This window comes from Bos grunniens, chromosome 25, assembly GCF_055505025.1.
Source record: "Bos grunniens cultivar Pamir isolate PY7600 chromosome 25, Bosgru_T2T1.0, whole genome shotgun sequence".
NCBI lineage: Eukaryota > Metazoa > Chordata > Mammalia > Artiodactyla > Bovidae > Bos > Bos grunniens.
Window position 1 is genome coordinate 4060125 of NC_141189.1, and position 23185 is coordinate 4083309.

Sequence of the window (23185 nt, forward strand, 5' to 3'; positions counted from 1 at the left end):
AATTCTTCAAAGTAAGGTTAATGAAAGTCCCAAGGACCATTTGTAAGGCAGAGTACACAGCCGACAAGGAACTTCAAAACACGCAGGACGTGCACATCCTGGCTCTCAAATCTAATCAGGGAGACTCTCCATCACCCTTGTGCATTTCAGATCAGGAGGAAGCAGCTGAATTCATCACCATCGCAAACACACAGAAAAGTCAGCTCCTTCCTTTTTGATGAGGAAGGCATGCACATACTGGTTACCTCGTTAAGGAGCAGCTACCAGTCCGTGTTCCTCATGGTATCAGGGAGATTTCTGGTTAAGCTTTTATGCTGCCCTTTAGCGCTTAAGATGCCTCAAGGTGATGTGCCTATTCATTAAGGTCTTAACTCTGCACTATAAAGAAAGCACTCAATGGCTCCTGTTCATCCATTTTCTGCTGCTTAAATGTTTAACGGGTAAGGCAGAAGATCACGTTTAGTTTCAGATGACCCTGTCAGGGAGCTGACATTTCTTCATAGAAACAGCTTTCTCAAAGGTAGCAGACGGTGTCCCAGGTCATCATCTACATGTAGCAGGGCCTCCTGCTGCTGGCAAAGAACCTGAGAGAGGAGACCAAGGGTGACAAGGGTCCAAGTCACCACTCAGCGCTCTGTGCTCGCCCTGGCCCCAGGCCTGCTCTCAAGTTGCTGCGTTCCTTGTCACTCTGCATCTTACCTGCCTGACTCCAGCTCTGTCTCAGAAGCGGAACAGAGTATAAGCTGCTCCCTTACTTCTGAATTGTTCCTTCAGGGAAACTTCCAGACTTACTCTCCTGGGGAGAGATGTCGCAAGCATAAGATATGGGGCATGGGGCTGTGGCCAATTCAAATAGAATCTCTGAATTCCAGGTCTCTGCTCTGCCATCTCAGGTACTCCAAAAATGATGGGGCTGTAAATCCTCAGAACTCTTAAACAAAAGCTGAGGCCCAGGCATGTGGCCATTCACAGATGCTCGGCATACTCTAGAAGCCACAGGGCTGTGGGCATTCAGGCCACATGTGTCTTCCAGTTGTCAAAGTCACTGGTTCTCCCCACCTCAAGACCCAAGTGACACACGGATAATACTAGCCAAATCCAGTCAGAGTTTCATAGTAAGACAGAAAAGCAGACAATGAGATGGATGCTAGAACCCTGGGAATCAATCAAGCTTGGCAAGGTCAAAGCTCGGGCACAACCAGTGGGCTTTCCTTCCTGTCACTAAGGGGATTTGCGAAGTTCTATTTTCTCTATGGTAAGGATGCCGAGGAAGTTAGATACATGAGCAAACCAAGTACAGCACAGTGGAGCTAAGTACAATAGTGTACACACGTGTGCGTGTGAACACACACAAGCACGTGAGAGACGGCAGAGTAGGGGGAGGGGCGAAGTCAGACAAGGATTCTCTGAGGAGCTGGCATCTTCATGGGACTGAATAAAACCAGTATTATGAGTGATGAGAACACACAGGCAACTAATATCCCTTTGGATTGACATCTTTTAGTGAGTCGCCCTTCCCAGCTACAACAGCCTAAAGTATGTAAAATGTGTGAACCAGGGACTTCCCTGGTAGTCCAGTGGTTAGGACCCCATGCTTTCACTTTTGAGGCCATGGGTTCAATCTCTGGTCAGGGAACTAAGATCCCATAAGCTGCACTGCACGGCTAAAAAAAAAAAAAAAAGTAGAACCAGACTCTCAAGCATTTCAACTATCAAACATATTCAATGTGCTAATATTTTAATAAGCATGAAAGCTTTTATCATTAAATTAAAACAAATTTTAAACTAAAATTATTTAAAAGTATTTATTTCATCCTACCCTTTAAAACTTTCTATATTTATATTTTGCAATGTATGTTACAACAGTAGTACAAACACACAACTTATAAATAAATAAACACACGCTCTGGAGGGAATTCTGCTGTATACATTTCTTTTCCCCCGACAGAGACAGCAATCACAAAGTCATACATCTACTGCTCTAGAGCTCGGACAGTCATGGAAGAAGGGAACTAGACAGGGCAGCAATGTGCCTGGGCTTGCATTTCCAAAAGCTCTGACAGACTGAAGAGCCTGAGACAAGAGGCAGGAAGACAGTTAAGCAGAAACTGGAAGAGTCTGCAGGACTGGGTTGCTGGAAACATGGACTTGGATCAAGTGTTGCAGAAGGAGAAGCAGATCTGAGTGAGGGTGGGTGGTAGAGGTGAGAATACAAGTTTAATTTTAGACTAGCTTATTTATTCACTCTCAATATTTGCTGAATTTTTATCATTTGTCAAGGGCTATATCAGATGCTGGGCATATAGCAATAAGCAAGTCAGACTTCTTGGGGTTTATGTTCTGGTGAAGAAAACATTAAACGAACAGGATATATAGCTACAACTGTGGTAGGAACATTTTAGAGGAAAAGCACTGGGTGCTGTAAAGCAGGAGAGTTAAGAATCAGCCCAGGGACGAGGGAAGCCTCTCTGAGGATATGGTGTTGAAGCCGAGCCCTCAGGGATGAACACAGTGAGAGGATTTGGGGGAAGGGTGCTCTAGGCAGAGGGAGGAGCAGGGGTGAGGGCTCTGGCGTGGGGGCGGGGGACGGCCTGTCTCATCTGCGGGGCAGAGGGAGCTGGCATTAGCTGGAGCCCAAGGGGGAGAGCTGAGAGTGGACAGTGGTCAACCCTGGTGCAGTTGCTGAAGCAGGAGGGAGGCATTTGAAAAGCCAGGCTGATGGGTGGGAAGCGCAATGATCTAATTTACATTTTTAAAAGACCATTCTGGCTGCTCATGGCGGCAGGAGGGATGCCTTGCTAGGCAGCAGGACCCTGCAGGGACACCCCCGACCCATACTCCACCCCCCACCCCCGCCCAGCACATACAGGACAAGGGCCCTATAAACAACTTGGAGAACAAGCCCTAGAGTCTGGATTCAGTTCTGGGCCTAACTTCTTCCACTGCTGCTGCTGCTGCTAAGTCACTTCAGTCGTGTCCGCTCTGTGCGACCCCATAGACACCAGCCCCCCAGGCTCCCCGTCCCTGGGATTCTCCAGGCAAGAACACTGGAGTGGGGTGCCATTTCCTTCTCCAATGCAGGAAAGTGAAAAGTGAAAAGTGAAGTCGCTCAGTCGTGTCCGACTCTTAGCGACCCCATGGACTGCAGCCCACCAGGCTCCTCCGTCCATGGGATTCTCCAGGCAAGAGTACTGGAGTGGGGTGCCATCGCCTTCTCTGAACTTCTTCCACAGCCCTCTGCAACTTTGTTCCTTAGCCCGGTGGGGCCAGCGATCAGCCTGCAGCAGTGAGGCTGATCTGTGACTGGCAAATGGCTACATGTCTATCATTTCTGATCAGGAATAAGAGGGCCAGTTTCCCTACATGATTTCAGAAAGGGACTTGACTTTACAAAGGAGATTGTTTTTTCAGCTTTGGCTCTTTAGATGCATTTCTTGTTGAAATGTCATCTATATGGTAGGGACCATCTTTAAAAAGCATCTCGAACTCAGATATCCCACTCAGTTTCCCTGGCTCAAGGTTTCAGACTTATCTTCCGGTACAGGCTGTTCACATACACGTTTTATTCAGTCTTCACAGCAATACTACTTGGCCATTATCCGCCCCCGCCTTTTTCTTTTGGTTAAGTAAATGAGAAAAGGAAGAGAAAACAGAAGAGAGGCAAATTAACTTGCTCATAAGGTTATCGAGCTATGGACTCAAGTCTGCTCAAACCCATTTGTGCTTCCCACTCTACTCTCACTGCCTCCTGGCTTGGTGTTGTGAGCAAGAACAGGTCATTGCTCACTGGAAACCCAAGGGCACGAGGGTATGAGACCAGCTCTGAGGTTACAATGGGCATCTTATGTAGGGGAAACCGCAGAGGAAGGGTCAGCGAGGTCATGTAGAACCCTGGGCATCAGGGCACCGAGGTGTGGACACCCAGCTGCAGCTGCACAGGATGCCTGCTTCCCCCGTTTCCTGGGGAGCTGGGAAGGACCCATGAAGAGGCAGGATGGACTAGGAATAAACCTGAGGACATGGTTTCTTAATAATAATGACAGGAATCTGCGAACCACAGGGCAGTCCCGGGCTGGACACGTGAGGAAGCAGCTGCTCCTGCCGCTTTCCGCCAGCTTCACGTCTCAAAGTGTGTCTTGAGATTCCCATTAGATGTACACACACGAGCCTTCCACACCAGAACCAACTACCAATGACCTGGTCCTTCCCTCAACCAGCCCCAGGGCCTTTCCTTACAAATACTTGCCACTCACTTCCCCAAAGGTGGCCAGGACCAGGACTGGTGAAGACCTGCTGCTGACTGTGGCTGAGACCATGACCATCACAACGCTGTTCTGGAGCACTCTGCACTGAGAGGGGTAAGGACACCTCCCCTTTCCCTCCTTCGCCTGAGATCTGCCACGTGGATCAGCACTGTTCTCAGCAAGCCATCGGTGAACAAACGAAGTCCCTGCCCTCCTAGAATCTACATTCTGGGGGTGGGGGGGGTGGTGGGAGTGGGCGGACCACCAAACAGATAAAATGTCCACTCTTTCAGAAGACAAGAAACATCTGGGGAACTAAAGCCAGGTGAGGGTCAGGAGTGCGGGGAGGTGTGCAGAGGCGGCGCGCTGCAGCTCACAGCCGAAGGGCATCTGCTGGAGGAGGGGAAGCAGGACGGGGCAGGAGAGATGCTTAGACAAGCAGCTGTCCAGAGCACGCCTGTTCTGAGCCAGCACTCAGGCTAGCACGCTGGCCTCCTGCCAGGGCTCCACGCCTGACACTTCAGCCTTGCAAAGCTCTGCCGAGGTGTCCTTTCTCTGCTGGCAACACCTACTCATCAGCTCTCATTTCAAATACTAGGGGTTCCGGGAAACCTAACTGACTCAGTCAGAAGCTGGTACTTTTTCTCTGTACTCCCAGAGCCCTTGGCTCCAAGGCTATTACAACACCTTTAATAGTGCCTCGTGATTATCTGATTACATCACATCTCCAAGAGGTCAGGCACTCCTTGAAGGCATAGTCTATGCCCTGCTAATCACTACAGACAGGCTTGGAGTGGAGGGTCCATCTATTCAAAAAAGGTCATCCCCTGAGTGCCTGCTATGTGCCACACGGGGATCCACTGGTGACTAGGCCAGCAGAAATTCCTAATTGAAAGGAGCCTATCTTCTTCCATACTATGTCTCAATTATCTTCAGATTTCTAGGGCCTTGCACTAGGTCTGACATACACAAGGGGCTGAATGGATGAAAAATTACAGAGATGATGGTGGGCAGACAAAGCACATTCCTCTCCATAAAGAGTTACAAATGTAGCTAGCCTACCCTGTTCTGGGGGCTTCTGCATTTTACGTGGGAAAAGGCACATGAAACCTCCAGGTAAACTGATCTCTTCTCCAAAGAACTCTATCACATCTTTTTCTTTAAAATTACACAAAATGTGGTGATAGTTTTATGACAAAGTCAAGTTACATGTGGGACAACTTCAAGTTAGTCCATCAAAGTTTATGCCTTAAGGATATGGGTTATCCTTTCCCACTGCATTCTTTTCTTTGCTCCTTAAAACCCTTCCCCAACCTAATGCACAAAACTTACAGATAGGTTATTACCAAGAAGTTAATGGCCAAATGCCTGCAGAAGGTGCTTGAGAAAGTACTGCATGTATTTAAAATAAGATATTCTTGGTCAATTTTCTCCTATAGCTTCAATATGTGGAAACAGATCTCTCTTCATTTCCAATGAAAGGGTCTTCACACTGCCTGTGAGAGCCTCTAGTTCAGAGCGATTAGGACTCAAATCACAGTCAGGCTCTTCCCAGGGGGTCTGGAAGGTCAGTGACCACCTGAGGTCAGATCACAGGTTCCTCCTGCCCACCCCTCACCCCAACAAGACAAGTCCAGCCTGCCTGGGCCTAATTTTCTTAACGATGAACAAAATTCAAACATTAATTCTTTTGGTGATGTCTTGTAATTACTGGATTACATCATGCCTCTACAAGAAGCCAAGCTCTCCTAGAAGATGTCTCTCTATCCTTCAAATTAAATAATCTGAGACAGAAGAACCTTTTGATTTTTGAATGTAGAAATTAAAATGTGGGTGTGGCCAGGCAACAGCTCTGGGTAACATTACTGCAGAACGGGCTTCTCTGGGGGAGATTCCATGGTGCTCCTTTTTTTTGATGGACACACACACACACACACACACACACACACACACACAAAACTATGGGAATTTTAAAAAATGTGTGCACTGGATGCACACCCTACCACTTCTATGCAGAGAATGAGATTCTGAAAAAAGAAATCTCCCAATCTCATTCCTGCAGCTTAGAAGGAAGCCAAACACCCCTTTTCTTCGAATTCACCAAGATCAGGTGACAATCCGACCAGGCGGTTCATATCTGGTTTCTGTGCTGCTGCTGACCCCTAGGGACAGGAAGCTGTAAAGGCGCCGAGACTTGTGGAGATAGCTGGGCTGTCTGGAGAGCGCCGGGTGTGCTCAGTTGGGTCCGACTCTGCAACCCCGTGGACGGTAATCCACCAAGCTCCTGTTTGTGGAATTTTCCAGGCAAGAATACCAGAGTGGGGTTGCCAATTCCTTCTCCAGGGGATCTTCCCTAGGAGAGGGTAACATAAACCCTGACTGGGAAAGGCCATTATGCCAAGGCCATGGCTGTCTGCTTTTTACTGTACTATGCAGCCAGGACTTCTAAGAAATGGTGGGATGTAACGTAAATGTAAATTACTCCCGGGTGTCCAGGAATAATAGAAGTCCAATTTTACCTTTATTGAAATAACCACAAAAATATCAATTTCCTCATATCATTAATAGTTATTCACGTATGACTTTCTCTAGAATGTACACTTAACAGAACCCTGGGGACAATATAAGCAACACCCATGGCAATGCCAGCCGCTAAGTCACTTCAGTCGTGTCCGACTCTGTGCGACCCCATAGACGGCAGCCCACCAGGCTCCCCTGTCCCTGGGATTCTCTGCAGTGGGTTGCCGTTCCCTTCTCCAATGCACGAAAGTGAAAAGTGAAAGTGAAGTCGTTCAGTCGTGTCTGACTCTTCGTAACCCCATGGACTACAGCCTACCAGGCTCCTCCGTCCATGGGATTTTCCAGGCAAGGGTACTGGAGTGGGTTGCCATTGCCAGCAGGTGCATACTAATATACTCTGATGACTACTCTCAGTAATGGGGAATAAAATGGACAAATACCAGTCGCCCACCTTTCCAGAAGTTACTGAGGGAAAGGTCAACATATGTCATATAAGTAAAACACACAGTGAGACAAGATTATAGGTGCTCAGGGGGAAAATACGGTGCTGGGTTGCAGAAAGGGCTGCTATTCATAATTTGAAAGTGGGTGGCGGGGGAAGGCTTCTCTGAGAAGGTGTATTTAAGCAAAGACCTAAGAGAGAAGAGAAAGTAGGCTTTGTGATGTCTAGGGGAAGGAATTCCAGGCCATGGGAACAGCAAGGAGGGAGGTGGAAAGGCCAGTGAGCTGAAAGAAGGGCGGGGTGTCTGGGGCCCGTCAGATAGTGATAAGGACTCTGGCACGCACCCAGAGTAAAAAGGTTAAAGAGTGTTCTCTGAAAAAGGACTTAAGTGAGTGGAGTCCTCAAACCCCCTCCACTGGCCCCCTCCCTTGGCAAGCTCACAGGTCTTGGAGCCACACCTCCACCTGGGCCCCAGGTCTCTCAGGCCTCATGCTGTGCTCACAGCTTTGAAAGGGCGGGCGGGCAGAGGCTGTGAAAGGCCAAGTCTGGGGAACCAGCTACTCACAGCTATGATTCATACAACAATGGACTAGAACCCATTGGTGGGTTATGAAATTATTTTAGTAAAATACAGTAAGTGGATTTTAAAAAACAAAAACTAGAACAGAAAAGATACAAGAGTGCATTCCATATACCAGGTATTTATTTCGTAAAACTATTGCTTTAGTTACACATATTCATGTTTATGTATGCATTGATTTTATGGTAAAATACATTCCTACTATAAATCACAGTCAAAACAATCTGAAAGCCATCAACTTAGGATTCAGTCAGTCATTTATCCATTCAAACACCAAAAAGCTTCTTTAGAGGATGACTTACAGATGCACTGTAAACCAGAAAAGCAGAGAAACCAGGCCCCGCCACGCAAGCCTGAGCAGGAATGAAGGCCACCTGGGCACCTCTCCCCCCGAGTCTGGTCCAGCTGCAGGCGGGGAGGTGTACGCAGCTGGGCTTCAGGACCAGGCAGAGGCGGCGCCGGAAGGTCTGAGCACAGGAGGAAGGAGGGGCCTCAGGCCCAGGCCGCTCAGCGGAAGGGCCGAGTCTGAGGTGGGTGCGGTTCCAGGGGGCACTGTGTACAGCTGGCAGCGGTCCCAGCACCAGGGGCAGGACTCAGGGTTCACAACACCTTTGGTGGACACTGGACAGGATGGCTCACAAAGGTCTCTGATCCCGGCCTTCTGCCTGAGGAGCAGAAGTTTCCAAAGAGGGAGGCCCTGCAGGACCCTCGCTGTGGCCTGTGTCTCCTGAAGGCAGCTTGGCTGCTCCTTGAGCCTGTACCGCCCCCTCCTTCCCACCCCACAGAGGTTCACATGCTAGCAGAGGAGCCCATGAGCTGAATATAATTGTAATAAAATGAACAGTCATCCCCAAAGAGGCCTGGACTGACAGCTGTGCCGCACAGGTCAGTCAGGCTCTCTAAGACAGGGAAGGCGTTGACTGGAAGCCACACCTTCTCAGATGTTAAACCTAACAGAAGAGAATGCAGACAAATACCTGCTCTTTCGTGAGGAGAGGATTTCTTAAACACATCCCCCAAAGCGTACACTACAAAGGCGCACTTAGTGAACTGAGTAGTTTCATCCTAGGGAAGACACCACAGACAGGGTAACAGATGCGTGACTGACTAGGAGAAGATATCTGGAACACTTAAAACTGAAAGCAGATTAATATCTAGAGCGTACAGAGAACTGGCAAAAATTGGGAAGTAAAAAAATAAATCTGATATAAAAATGGGTTAAAGATATGAGAACGAAGTGCAACTTTAAAAGTTACCAAAGATAGATGACCAATAGGCACATGAAAAGATGCTCAACATCACTATTAGAGAAATGCAGATCAAAATTACAACGAGGTATCACCTCACACCGGTCACAATGACCATCATCAACAAGTCTACAAATAATAAACGGTGGAGAGGGTGTGGACAAAAGGGAACCTTCCTACACTGTTGGAGGGAAGGTAAATTGATACAGTCTCTATGGGGAACAGGATGGGGGTTTCTCAAAAAACTAAAAAAATAGCTATCACATGATCCAGCAATCTCACTCTTGGGCATACATCCAGAAAAGACAGGAACTTTTACTTTGAAAAGATACACGCACCCCCAAAGTTCACAGCAGCACTACTCACAAAAGCCAAGGCATGGACGCGACCTAAGTGTCCGCCGGCAGATGGGCTGATAAAGAAGTGGTGCGCACACATATATACGATGGAATACTACTCAGCCATAAAAAGAATGAAGTAATGCCATCTGCAGCAACATGAATGAGAAGTGCCATTTTCACTTTTTAACCATTTGGGATGAACCTCTTAAGAGTGAAGAGGACACAATTCACCCTTTTGTTGGTAACTCGCATTATGGTCTCAGTGTATGCCAGTCGCTCTGAGCTGTTACCAGCAAAGCCACAGGCGTCTACCACAGCCATCCCTACCCTACCCAAGGGCTGCTGGGCCCTTGGAGTCCTCATGTTTCTTTTGGCCAGATGGTTTTTTTCCTTACTGCTGTTTCTATGACTGCCCCACGTACTCCTCCTTTCTCCCCTTCTATGGTTAAGGAGCTGAAGACTAGATAACGAAGCATTGCAGAACTGAGTCTCATGTAAAAATAGACTAATCTGAAGGTCAATCTCCAGGATGAGCCCTGGAGGACAGAGCATGCAGGCTGGGATGTTAACTATCTTGGAGGCTTCAAAGGCTATTCTGATCAGCTCCTGCCACTATTTCAGTATGGAAGATGAAAAAAGGCAGCAGTGGGAAATTCTTCTCAAAAATGGTAATGATTATGAAATTTGCCCTGGCTTGACCTTACGGTCCTTTACCAGCCAGATAATCCTTGCCTACTGGGCCAACACTGTATGGCGAGTGGTACCCTCAGTCCTCAGAGACAGGTGCGAGGGGCTGCAGGGATACCAGGTCAACCCCCCTGACTCCGTGTTCAGTTTCCCTGAGGGTGGAGCTTCCAGACCATACAGACCAACACTGGTCTTTAGATACCAGGGTGAAGAAGAAAAGTTCCCACGTCTTCTCGTTTTACCAGACAAGCTTCTCTGACAAGGACATCTTTAGTCAGTTCTCATTAACAGGCTTTCTCACAAAACCCAACCCATGAGATTAGTGCAGTTGGAAAACAGGTATGTTACAATCTTTTTAGATCTAGCATGCAGGTCTCATCATAGTCATCTGAATATTTTACGATCCATGGTTTATGAAAAGTTGTCAGTGTACTCTTATGAAACCCTTGTCAAGAAAACAAGACCTAAAAAGAAAGACATTAGAGAGACGTAGTATCTGCAACTCTAACAACAAATGATGTTTCCTGATGGGATTAATCAAGTGGAGTCTGGATTTATCTATATTCCCATATTTGATGAACTAGCAAATGGGGACATTATTGTAATCATGCTGTTTTTCCCCCAGGACTCAAGAAGAATGGAGTTATTCCTGAAGAAAACAGAAGAGATTTAGATTTTATGTGGTGGATTTGGGGAGTTCTTGGTGGTGTGGTTTGAACTCGTTAGGCTAGGAGCTTGGGGAGAGTTGGGGCTGGAGTCCAGATGTGGAAGGCTCTGGCATGCAGAAGGAATTTAAGACAGCCTGGATGAGGTCACCCCAGGCAAGTGGGGACAAACACGAAGGGGCAGAGGTCAGAGTCCTGGGGTGCTCCAGGGGTGGAGTCCTGGGCAGAGAGAGGGAAACAGGAAGCTTCTGAGTGGTGGGGCCTTTAAGGTGAGTAGACTGGGTTTCTTAAATGGAAAGATGACGGATGAAAGAGTGGGTAAGACTGCTATGCTTGGGGGGCTGGCAGTCGCTCTTTCGGGCTAGTTGACAGCATCACAGCCAGCTCTCTCTACCGGAGTATTGACACACATCCTACTTGCGTTTCTCTCTGGTGAAGTCTTGCACAATTCCTGACAGAATTTCTGGCCTTCTGTAGTCCTACAGGGATAGGAATCCAAAGCCCTGTAGTGTCAGGCTTTCTGGAACCAAGAACTGGCTCAACTCTGAGCCCCATTCACCACTAGATAACACTCAGATAACTCCTGGCTCACATTCTGTTCATTATTGATGCCTTAGCACTGCATCATTCACATAACGTAAGACCCCACATTGGTAGCAGCGTCCTGGCTACTACAAACTTTAGCTCCAATTTACAGCAAAGGACTCCTCGTGGATACCCACAGCGGTACCAGCACTACTGTCCAGCACAGCTGGGTTGAAGGCCGGCAGTCAGGCCTCAGAGTGTATGAGGAAGGAGGAACAGCCTCCACACAGCTGTTCCAACTGGCAGTTATAGCTCCTCTGACCATTGCTGGTAACGAGATTGGTAATGATTTCTGGAAAAGCTGGGAGGAGAACAGGTTCCTGGAGGGGCGGCGGGGGTAGGGTGGGGACAGCCAGAGCGCATCGGAGAGGACAGGGAGCGACAACTCCTGGGCCGACTCCTTCCGGGGCCGCCACCTCCCCGCACACCCTCTGCACATCGGCATCGCTCCATTTTCTTGCTCACCTCTCTGCTGACCCCTCAGTCCCACTCTTTCTCCAGTGGCGCTCACTTCCCCTCGCAGAAGTGGACTTTTATAAGGAAGCAGAGGTCACGCATGAGCGTTCCCCTGTGGAGGCTGCTGTCCCCTTGAATGTGGCCCCCACTCACTCCTTTTTGGACCCCTTGGGACAATGAAGTCTCTCTAGTTTCCTTTTTCTTCCTTTTCCCTGAGACAGACACACAGACTTGCTCTATTGGAGATTTTATGGCTTGCCATGCTGGGTAGACAGACTGGAGAAAAAAAATGACATACAGGAAGTTATTTCAGAAACTCCAGTAAAAAAGAAAATGATGTGGTTTCAGGTATACTTCCAGGCTGGTAACTGTAAAGTCCCATTGGATTTTCCTCCACTTTTAAAGCTCAAGGCCAGCCCCACCTGTCGCCCCAGGTGAAAGGAATAAAGACAACAGCGTAGCAGAACGTCTGGAGAATAAAAGGAAGCGTCTGTTGCTATTTACTGCAATGGGCAGTCTCTTCTCAAATATGACCACTCTTCAGATCTCCCTGGAGGAGCACAAGGATTCACAAGCAAATGCAACACCTCTGGTGGGTGCCTGGCCTGCACAGGCTCTCCTACGGCTGACCCCCAGTGGGGCTCCACTTCTCCCTGGCTCCTCTCCCCTTTGCCATGTGTGTTTCTAAGTCTCTGGTTATTAGAGAGCACCAGCGCATCCGGATGCTCCTCGGGGCTTGTTTTCTCCATCAGCACGTAGTCAGTCAGCACAATTCAGTCGCTCAGTCGTGTCCGACTCTTTGTGACCCCATGAACTGCAGCACGCCAGGTCTCTCTGGTCTATCACCAACTCCTGGAGCTTATTCAAACTCATGTCCATTGAGTCGGTGATGCTGTCCAACCATCTCATCCTCTGTCGTCCCCTTCTCCTTCTGCCCCCAATCCCTCCCAGCATCAGGGTCTTTTCCAATGAGTCAACTCTTTGCATGAGGTGGCCAAAGTACTGGAGTTTCAGCTTTAGCATCATTGCTTCCAGAGAACACCCAGTACTGATCTCCTGTAGGATGGACTGGTTGGGTCTCCTTGCAGTCCAAGGGACTCTCAAGAGTCTTCTTCAGCACCACAGTTCAAAAGCATCAATTCTTCGGCGCTCAGCTTTCTTTATAGTCCAACTTTCACATCCATACATGACTACTGGAAAAACCATAGCTTTGACTAGACGGACCTTTGTAGGCAAAGTAATGTCTCTGCTTTTTAATATGCTGTCTAGGTTGGTCATAGCTTTTCTTCCACAGAACAAGCACCTTCTAATTTCATGGCTGCAGTCACCATTGGCAGTGATTGTGGAGCCCAAAGTCACAGCACATACCTGTGGGTATGTCTCTTTTTTTGTTCCTAAGGTTTGCAGGGCAGATTCTATGCTGACATCATCCACTTAAAAAATTTACTAAGTACCCACTGGGGGCCAAGCAGAGGGCAAAGTAGCATCAGCAGTGCTTGCTTGAAGTTATCAAACTGTGTTCTCTTTAGGCATCACAGTCTGCCTAAACCCTCCTCTGTGGACCCTGCAGTACTCTGCCTGCGCTACACCTGACCACAAAACTCTTCTCTTTAGAGCTCGGGGTCTTCCTTCTTCACTGCCCAGGGAGAGGATGGACATTTATAAACATCTCATGTGCCCACAGCCATACGGTCAGCTCCTTGAAAAGGGATAGGAATCAATGGCACCACATACTCGCAAAGGTTTTTGGAATGATTTTCTTCCAAAGAACCCCGAGTTTTCCCAAATTCTGTACATCCTAAAGAGACAGAAGGCTCACTGTTTTCCTGAAAAGGAAGGAGCAAACAGTGGTAAACAGATGAAAGGGCGCTGTCACCTCTGATCTCCATGGGCATTTTCGCATTCCCTCTTCCGGTTCTGCTATCAACCAGGGGTGCGATCAGGGCTGCTTGATTCGGACGAAGCAGGTTAAGAAAGCCCAGAGGGACATGGCGTGCTGACGTGCTGCTGGTGCTGGAAGGAAGGCTCTCTCCTCAGACACAGCTGGAGGCAGTCACCCCGCCCTTCTTTACTGGTTCACACAGCAGGCCTGCACGGAGGGTCTGCCGCTGGGCTAGGCGCTTCTCACACTCTCATTAAAAACAACCAAACAAATCCCCCCCTCAGAGGAAACAGCTCGAGTGGGCTTTCAACCTTTCCCTCCTTGCTCCTAAGTGCGACAGAAAGGAAGGCCTCTCTTGGGCCCAAGCAACATGACTGAATACAAGCATCAGAAACAGGAGGAAGAAACGTCACTCGACACCAGGTCACTCGACACAAGGTCGTGGTGAAAAATGCAAGTGGAAGAGTTCCAACTCACGAGGCACGGGAACAGGAAAACGAGACCTGTCTCGGTGCAGGAACAACCAGCTCGGTCTCCCTCCCAATGCTGCACACCCTCCACACTCCCACTTCACATGCTTTGGCCACTCCAGTTGTGGTGTGAATTCTTTCAAATATTTCTGTTACAGCAAACAGTAGAACACTATGTGTTTGGTTAGCACGCCAACCATCTAATGTCTCCAGGCACTGTTATCCTTAGACCCCTACTGACATGCCCACATGGCTCTCTATTCAAACTGAAAACTAGTCCTCTCCCTTAGGAACAAGAGCAGTTTAATCAATGATTTTTAGTTCTGTGGGACAGAATACTATAAAGGACATCAGAGAACACTTTAATGCAGACGAGTGGCTAGATGGCTTCCTCAGGGGATGGTTACCCAGTTACTTGCTCCCCAGAGGAGCAGCAGCACCGTCTTTCCCGGGAGCGTGTCAGAAAGGCAGAACGTCAGGCTCCACTCAAGACTTACCAAGCAGATCTGCGTTTTGACAGGGTTACTAAGTGATGCGAATACACAGTAAAGTCTGAGAAGGCCGGACCTCTCGTTACACAGGTCTTGGTTTTGCTGATTCTTTTGACACTTCTGCTCAGACAAGAAAGTATCAGGTAATCTGAGTTCTTTAGGAGATCAGTTTTCACCACTGGCAACTTTTAGGGAAGCTGACTATATACATTATCCATTCTTTTCAACGTGGCTATGGAGAGTAGCACAGTATACTCCATGCTCATGAAATTATCACTTTGTCTTGTCGAGTGAAAGGCCATCAATACATGTAACAGCAGGGGACCAAACCGCATGAGAGAGTGAGATGAGGGCGGGGCCAGCAGTGAGGCCTGCAGGCCTTTATGTCTGTAAATCAGGGTCTGAAAGTATCACATTTGCTAAATATTCTGCTGAAAACGAGATGGTGAGCAGTGCATTTTGGGAAGCACCGTGCAAACACACGCTGCTGGTGCAGGCTCCCCAGGGCCGCATGTAAGCCACCCGCACCGAGCACACACTCGCCTGACCACAGAGGCTGGGTGCTGGTGCAGAGAAGGACCCAGCCAGCGGGCAGGCAGGCGCACCTGACGCCATGTTGAGGGAGCCGCCCAGAAGAGACATTCAGAACCAGGGGAGAGTGCGGAGCTGACTGCCGATGAAGACAAACGGACCTTTCTTTTCTTGCTTATTCTTGGACTAAAACGTTCAGCGCAGTTCGTCACTCCAGTATAAGCAGACCTTAGGACGCCGCTATCTGTGTGATCGGAGGGACTTAATCGATGGTGTATCCTCACCGTCTGCCCCCGAAGCATGCTGAACCACCACCCCCGCTGTTCATTCGTTTTCTTCATGTTCAAAAACCCAAAGGTGACCTCTGTGGGCAAAAGTGCAACTAAGGTCTTGAAATGGGTCTCGTAACACAGTATGTTGCAAATGTGACTTCCCTCGCAACTTTTTCAAGCTGTCTTTAGATTTTATCCATGGCCGCAACTCTCAGTTCCAGTTACGTGGCATACCGAAGGGGAACCTGTACTGCTGGCCATATAAGGAGCCCATCCAGACTTCCCTGAAGGCAAGACGAGCCCAGCCCAGGAAGGGAGAGTGGAAGGTCACCCAGTAGGAAGCATGTCCCTTACCCTCCTTTATGCCCCTTCCCTAGAAAGGCTACAGCGATTGTGTGAACACCTGGCCCTGCAGAGAGCTGCCAGAGTGGTGCACTGGTGTTACCAGCATCTTTGTTTTTCATTCTTAATTCCTTCCGTACAGCAACTACTCAAAACAACAACAGATGGACAGCAGGATAAAACTTCAGCAGAAGCCGTTTGCCTTTTGTCAGGCTTCCAAGCTCCGCTCCACTCGGGCTCAGCAGTAACTGCCCTGTGTGCCTGGATAAACGCCGGACAACCTGGAAACACTGCGGGCGTGCCTGCTGAAGCTCTGAGACCTGTCTGTGACTTACTGGGAGCCCAGTTATAACCACTCCAGTTTTTTTTTTTTTTTTTTACCACTCCAGTTTTATATGGCTTGCTCAACTGAATCACACAGGCTAAAAAGGACACATTTTTGGGGGCAGCTATTACTGACTGAATTCTGTTTCCTCCTACATTTAGATGTTGAAGTCCTGACTCCCAGTAGTTCAGAATCTATCTAGAGCAGGCCTTCAGAGTGGCTGAACCGAGGCCCTCACGGCCGACCCTGAGCCAGCCTGACTGGAGTGCTCACGGCAGAAGGCTGTGTGGACACAGGGCGGAGGCGGTGTCTGCAAGCCACAGGGAGAGGCCGAGACCAAACGTGCCAACACCTCCATCTTGATCTTTTGTTATGGCAACCCCTGCAAATTAACAGAGTGGCTTTCAATGGTGATCAAACATTAGGCTGCGGTGGATCCAGAGAGGTTCAGACCTTTGTGCACACACTGCTGCCCTTCGACCTTCTTTGTACACGTGGAGACTCTAAGTCATGCTTTTGGGGGAACAGAAGGGAACAGGCTGTGGAGACTGTGACTAAGTCCCAAAAGACGGAGAGTGCCACCAATTTATTTTCCATTCGGATGAACATGTGACTTCCCAGAAGTCAGGCCTCTAAGTACAGTTGGCTTTGGGGGAGTAACAATCCTTTCTTTTAGGCCATGCTGCGTGGCTTGAATGACCTCGGTTCCCCAACGAGGGACTGAACCTGAGCGGCAGCCTGCTCTGGTGCTGTCAGTATCTTTTTCATTCTTAATTCCTTCTAGTAACCACTCACCACTCAAAACAGTAAAGGGCCCCGCAGTGAAAGCACCGAGTCCCGACCACTGCACCACCAGGGAAGCCCCACCAATCTCGTAGTTGTATCAGTTACTTCTGTCTTTACTAATGATCTCACTTCGCAAAATGGTCAGGTTGAAGAGTTATGTTTGCTGCACTTAGAAAGGAGCAAAGCAACCAGCCTCAAAATATACTACCTCCCAAGGCAAAGCATGAGGAGAGAGCTTATGCTACTGACCAATTTCAACAGAAGAAAGACATGCAGGAAAGGAACCGGGTGAGGCCACCCTGAGCCAGGGCCATTCACGGAAGGCCTCCTAAGGTACCTCTGAAGAGTCATGGGGACTGTGGAGGTTTTACACAGGGAGACAACATGGCCAAGTTTGTTTGGTATGACAACCACTCTGGTGCAGGTACGGAGCAGAGACCAGAAGCAGAGACTTCTGAGGAGGCTACTGTGCTGATCCAAGCAACAGTGCAGGGTGGAGGAGAGCAGTGGAGAGAACTTGGTGACAGGCTGCCAGGAGAGCTGAGAAGGTGGTCCAGACGGGAGGTGAGAGGACCTTCGTGAGTGAAGTTCTCTCTCTGGATTCTATCTGACCTCTCGGGATCTCTTGGTCAGAAAATCTACAGGACAGCTGAGACTTCCTGGGTCTCAGCCCAAGAAGCTGCATTTATAGGTCTGTTCTGTCTTGAAAGGCACGGTGTATGGGGGTACCTATCAGCCTCTACCCGCTTGCAATGGGACAGGGACATGCACGCACAGTGTGGGCGTCTGCTCTGCTCTGCGTGGGATCCCCGAGACCAGTCTCCTGAACACTCTGCACTGAGAGAGATGCCTTCTCGCCACCACCAAACTCCACCTGTGGGCAGCACTGCATTTGGGGCCAGCCTTACCTGAGTGGGCTTCCCTTGTAGCTCAGTCAGTAAAGAATCTGCCTGCAGTGCAGGAGACCCGGGTTCGATTCCTGGGTTGGGAAGATCCCCTGGAGAAGGAAATGGCAACCCACTCCAGTATCCTTGCCTGGAAAATCTCATGGACAGAGGAGCCTGGTGGGCTGCGGTCGCAAAGAATCGGGCATGACTGAGCGACTAACATTTACTTACTTACCTACCTGAGTGGGGGAAGCAGGCTGAAGTTAGAGAGGTTACTGAGATTCTCCTGTGGAGCCCCAGAGTATATAAAGGCCTCTGCATGCTTACCTGCCTACCTGACTGACTATATATGGTAATTCACGTGGAAAGGATCCACAGAGCAGGGTGGACTGGAGAGGGCTTTATGGAGACAGCAGGACAAGAAGGGAAGAGAATGGTCCAGGGGGAGGTTCAGGTAAAAGCATATGTATGAACAGAGGCAGGTAGGTGGGGGACCTGGTCTGGCTTGTGAGAAATCAGGAGGAAGAGGCTCGACTTCTTTCTTCTGAAAGAGCGTCAAAAGCCCGGGCTCTAGAAGCGCTGCACGTTCTGCCTGGGTGACCTGAGGAAAAGCAAGGCTGACAGCACTGTGAGGCAGACTGGGAGGACGAGTCAGGGGCTGAGCGCAGGGGGCCAAGGCTACAGACCAGAGACCAAGTCCAGACCAAGCGAAACGGGGAGAGAGCAGATTCTGAAGAAATTCTTCCATATGGCTAGGTTTAGAGAAAAAAAAAAAAAAAAAAAAACCCAAATAACCCTAAGTCATCACAGGCTACGAGAAAAATCTGCCAGACAAGGAATCCTTGGGAAGACTGTTCAAAAAAGGCTGACACCCACTTGCAGGAGCACAAAGAAGGGAGCCTTGAATGCAGTGTGGATGTAAGACGGCTCACGTCTGAACATGGTAGCTTCATGTGTAATAGCAAAACTCCCACAATTTAACTGAAAGGTGAGCATTTTAAAATAACAGCGCCTCTCGAACACTTGGCTACAGCACGCTTATGAAGCAAGCAGCTGTTATGGGCTGGTCACCACACTGGGTGCTTCCCGCCCAGCAGCTTGTCAATCCTCGGCCCTGCACAGACGTGAGGGAGTCACAGACAGGAGCCGAGGCTCCTGCAAGGGGAGTGGCTTTTTTGGGCTCTACCTTCGTGGATTGGAGGAGAGAAGCAGGCCCGCACAGATCATAAAGCACACAGTACCACCTCTATCTCAAAGAAATTCCTTTCCCCCAGTTTCATACCTTAAAAATTTATGCAAACTTAAACACAAAACAAAGCGGACAGGAAAAGTGTTGATAGCAGGTGCAAAAAAATGAGTATGACTCCGAGTCAAGAGGAGCCCTGTCAGGACCTTGCCGCAGCGCCTGCAGCAGGGCCAGTGGCCGCTTCCCGGCAGCCTTCGCGTGTGTGGAGCGAACCTCGGTCTGCTCCAGACCTCGGCCCAGTCCCATCTGCCTGTCTGCACGGCCACCACAGCACCAACAGTGCTCTGGGGACCCAAAGAGAGCCCCGGACACCCTGAGAAGCCACAAAAGGGGAACAGGTGCACAGTAGGCATGAGCAGGCTTGCGCCGGAAAAAGCTGGTCTAATCTAAGTCCTTATTCTTATGGAAGAAGGGCACTTCAGGCCTAACAACTAGGGAAGAAATAAAAGACGCACACAGTGTACTGTGACAGCCAGGATGTGCAGAAAAGCCTCTAGCCTTCCTCGCGCTCTGGTTCAAAGTCCTTCCCCTCCCGCTATTGTCCTGTGCTATTATTCCAAGGCTGACCTTGGGTCTACGGCAGGTGTGCACCCAGCTGGGAAGCTCCAAAGTGGACCAGTGAATGCCGGATATACTCTCATTTGAGGCCCATGTTTCCAGGGGGTAGGGGTTATTGTTTCTTAAAGACAAAGCCAGACAAAAGCAAGCCAAAACAAACCAGATCCTGTGCAAAGATCTTCCTAAGAAAACCTAACTAGCAGCCTAGTCTAAATAAAACACTGACACCTCTCTCTCTCTCATACACACACATGCGTGGAGCCCGCCGCCCAAGTTTCAGGGCACTCTGATGTTACCTAGATGGTGTAAGAAGCTAAAAACGATCGTATTTTGTATTGGTATTATTTCCTAACTGTCAAGGTGTTCATTTCAGGGCAAACATATTTTATTTAGAGACATACTATTAATCTGGCTCGGGGGTGAGGGAAAGATGAAACATAACATCCAGGCCACAATTCAAAGGTCCACATACAGGGAACTCCCTGGCGGTCCAGTGGAATGCCCTGCTCTCACTGCCAAGGGCTCAGGTTCGATCCCCAGTCAGGGAACTAAGATCCCACATGCTGCGTGGCATGTCTGGAAAAAAAAAAGGTCCATATACAATTTTTGGTAGATTGTAACAACAACAAGCACTTATAAAGACACTGTTCTAAGCATTTTTTACTACACCTACAGCCAGGATCCAATAACCAGTCTGGAATCTGGCCACTCAATTGCTCCCACTGAGGGCTTCTTAGAGCCAAACAGCTTCACCCTCTGTCGGGTGTGTCTGGTCACTTCACTCTGCGTCCACTGTCCCAGAGAGCCGTTCAAGGCTTCCCAGGAAAGGGTCAGCCCAGAGCGAGGGCCACACATGCAGAGGCCATGCAGGTTCCTGCAACAGCTGCTGCTGCTAAGTCGCTTCAGTCAGAAACCAATACAAATCAGAGCGGGGGAAGCCACACTGTGAAGGGGTTAGATAAACTGCTTCCCATTCCCTTCCAGGTTCCCGCAGGAGCCAATGGGTTCCTCTTTTACACACAATGGCACACCACACAAGCCTCTGCCCCACCATCAGAGCAAGCCTACACGTGTTCCCGACTCTCAGGTCACCGGATTCTGTACCGGCACCTCTGAAATTACTGGCTCTAACCTGATTCCAAAACTGCTGGAGTTCACTCCCAAGTCCAGAGATGGGCCTGCCAGTCTGGGCTGGCCCCCGGGAGGCCCGAATCTAGGCTCTATCTGTGAGGCTCGGTAGCCCTCTGCTGGCTGCGTGCTGTTAATTGTTGGTTCCTCACCCAACCAGTGAGAAAACGGCCCTCAAAAACATTCTCATGTCTCTGCCATCGACAAGGCTTTAGATTTACTGAAAACATCCACAGACACAAAAGATAGGCAATACAACTTTCTGTCATCTGAGCTTGTGCAGCGTAAATATTGTTATCCACATTTCATAAGCAAAATCTACAGAACATTAAAGCTTGAGCTCAGGAAGGGAACGCATACGTGGCCGAGGAGCCGCCCGAGCAGCACTGCAGCCCTCACCGAGGCATCCAGTTCATCCCCTTCTGCAGCTGAGCGGCGGGAGAAGCACACAGGCTCCCCACACAGCCTGCTGGTCAAGAGACTGGCTCTGGGCACATCTGGATGGTTTGCCCAGGCCATTCACTCAGTGGTGATGGGAGGCTAGAGGCTCACCTGCCAGCTTCAGTCTCCTGTCTATGAAGGGGCCAGAGCAGAGTTACAGGCCTGAATGAGATGCTGCCCCTGCAGCACCCAACAGTCGACTGATTGATGTTTCAGCTGCTGCTTGGCCATCACTAACGTCACAACTGTCACAGCCTGGCCTCCAGGCCTCCTGCCCTCCCAGCACAGCTTGAGGAAAACCCCGGCTCCTAGCAGGAGCTGGAGAGGCCCCTCATAGAGACGGTGCAGAGCCTACTGCTGGTCACCAGGTTACAGGCGAGAGCTGGCTTCTCTCCCTTGAAAGGTGAAGGGAAACTGGGATAACAGAGTAACGAGTACATAAAAGAACTGAAACGGAGGTCTGCAGCCACTGTTGAGCACACAGACGATGACGCAGGTGAGCAGAGGATGACCCCCGGAGATGACAGGGGTGGTGTTGCTGGCTTCCAGTTACTTTCCAGTAACCATGACCAGAATTGGAATGGCCCTTGGAAAAGCAAAAGGGAAATTTATGGGAGCCACAAGTACAGCACATTGAAAAGATCAGTGAGTAAAGCTGCCAAATCTAAGAGTAGGAGAGCTGGGAAACAGTGCCGTGAACAATAGTAACAGCTAACATGCATTGAGTGCCTATGGGCTAACTGAACACCTTACTCAAATCAAGCCACTCAGTCCTCAGAGCCAGTCTCCTAGCAGGGGGCTATTCTCCTCCCCATTCTTCACAGTAGGGGAAACTGAGGCCAGGGATGAGGCGGGCTGTGTAAGGCCACAGACTAGTTAGTGGAGGGGCTGGGATGTGAACACAGACACTGCTATTCCAGTTGCCCTGATGAAGAGTGCTAAACGAACAGCCTGGCGGCTGTGGGCAAATTCTTCAGGCCCAGATTGGGGCAGCACGGAGAATATGCTATATCAACAAATGGTCTAAGTTTATCAATACACTGAAGAGACGTATTTGTTGGAACAGACCTTGGAACAGACCGTCGGAAAGTCAGAACCTGGGTGAGGCCTCTCAGTACCAGAGAGCCCCTGGACAGACCAAAGTGCCTCCCGTTCCCAGGAGCCGACATCTTCACCAGATGCAGAATTATCTGATAAGGTTTCGCTCCAGGCGCTGGGGCAACAGACCACAGAATCAAATCACTGAAGTCAAGCAAGTGAAAGAACATTCCTGTCCTGGAATCTGCAGTGGAATGTGCTGCTGCAGGATACAATTTTAAGAAAAAAAGAAAGGAGAAAAGCCACTGAGAGAACCAGAGTATCTGTGTGAGTGAGTGCATTTTAAACAACCTGTCTCATGGGACTAGGAACAGGAGTGTATTTAGAACAGCCCGTGGTAAGACAGAATCTGAGCAGCTAGACCACCTCACGAAGAGCCAGCCCTCCCATGACACTGGGGTCCGCAGAGCCAGAACCCCCAACGCCCACACGGCGGGCTGGCCCACTCACAGCCTGCAGCCCCGGCAGGCAGCGCGGCGGCTCCACCGTCGCCCGAGGACGCCAGCAGCTGCTGGGACTGCACCGCGCCGGCCCCTGCCCCGTGCTTCTCACCTGCACGCTTCTTCTCAAACTGCTGCCGGAATCATCTTCTGGAAAGCGTGATTTGACCACATCACCCCCATTTCCCACCCTGGATGGGCCTCCTACTGTCACCAGGAAGAGGCCCCCACTCTCCACAGGGACTGTCCCCTCCTCAGCTGGCTCCTCACCTGCCACTGCCCCACCCCTCCCTCAGAAACACACCTCAAATACACCGCGTCCTCTGCTGGGAGGCCTCTCCCCACCCCTCTGCCCTTGCTCCCCAGCAGCCTTCCAGGTGCAATCCTCAAGTCCCTTCTAGAACGTCTGCTCTCCACCCCCCACCCCCCGCAGCAGACAGAGCTGGGCAGGACCTGCAGGCAGGCTCCGCGGGGCCTGGCTCTCCTGGGGCTCTGATGGCTTCTCTAGGCAACAGGACGAC

At 49.7% G+C, this 23185-nt stretch overlaps 1 protein-coding gene across 17 annotated transcripts in view; it reads right to left on the minus strand.

Annotated features, from left to right (window-relative positions):
* RNF216 (ring finger protein 216) overlaps nucleotides 1–23185 on the minus strand; it is a 133353-nt gene that overhangs the window by 29392 nt on the left and 80776 nt on the right. For 2 of the 17 annotated variants that reach the window (XM_086373822.1, XM_086373823.1), the window contains one exon: nucleotides 19924–20133. The exons of the other annotated variants lie outside the window; for them this stretch is intronic. In XM_086373822.1, coding sequence (XP_086229948.1) covers nucleotides 20098–20133 — 36 coding nt within the window. In that variant the 3' untranslated portion in view covers nucleotides 19924–20097. Of the gene's footprint in view, nucleotides 1–19923; nucleotides 20134–23185 lie in introns of those variants that run through there. 17 annotated transcript variants of the gene reach the window in all.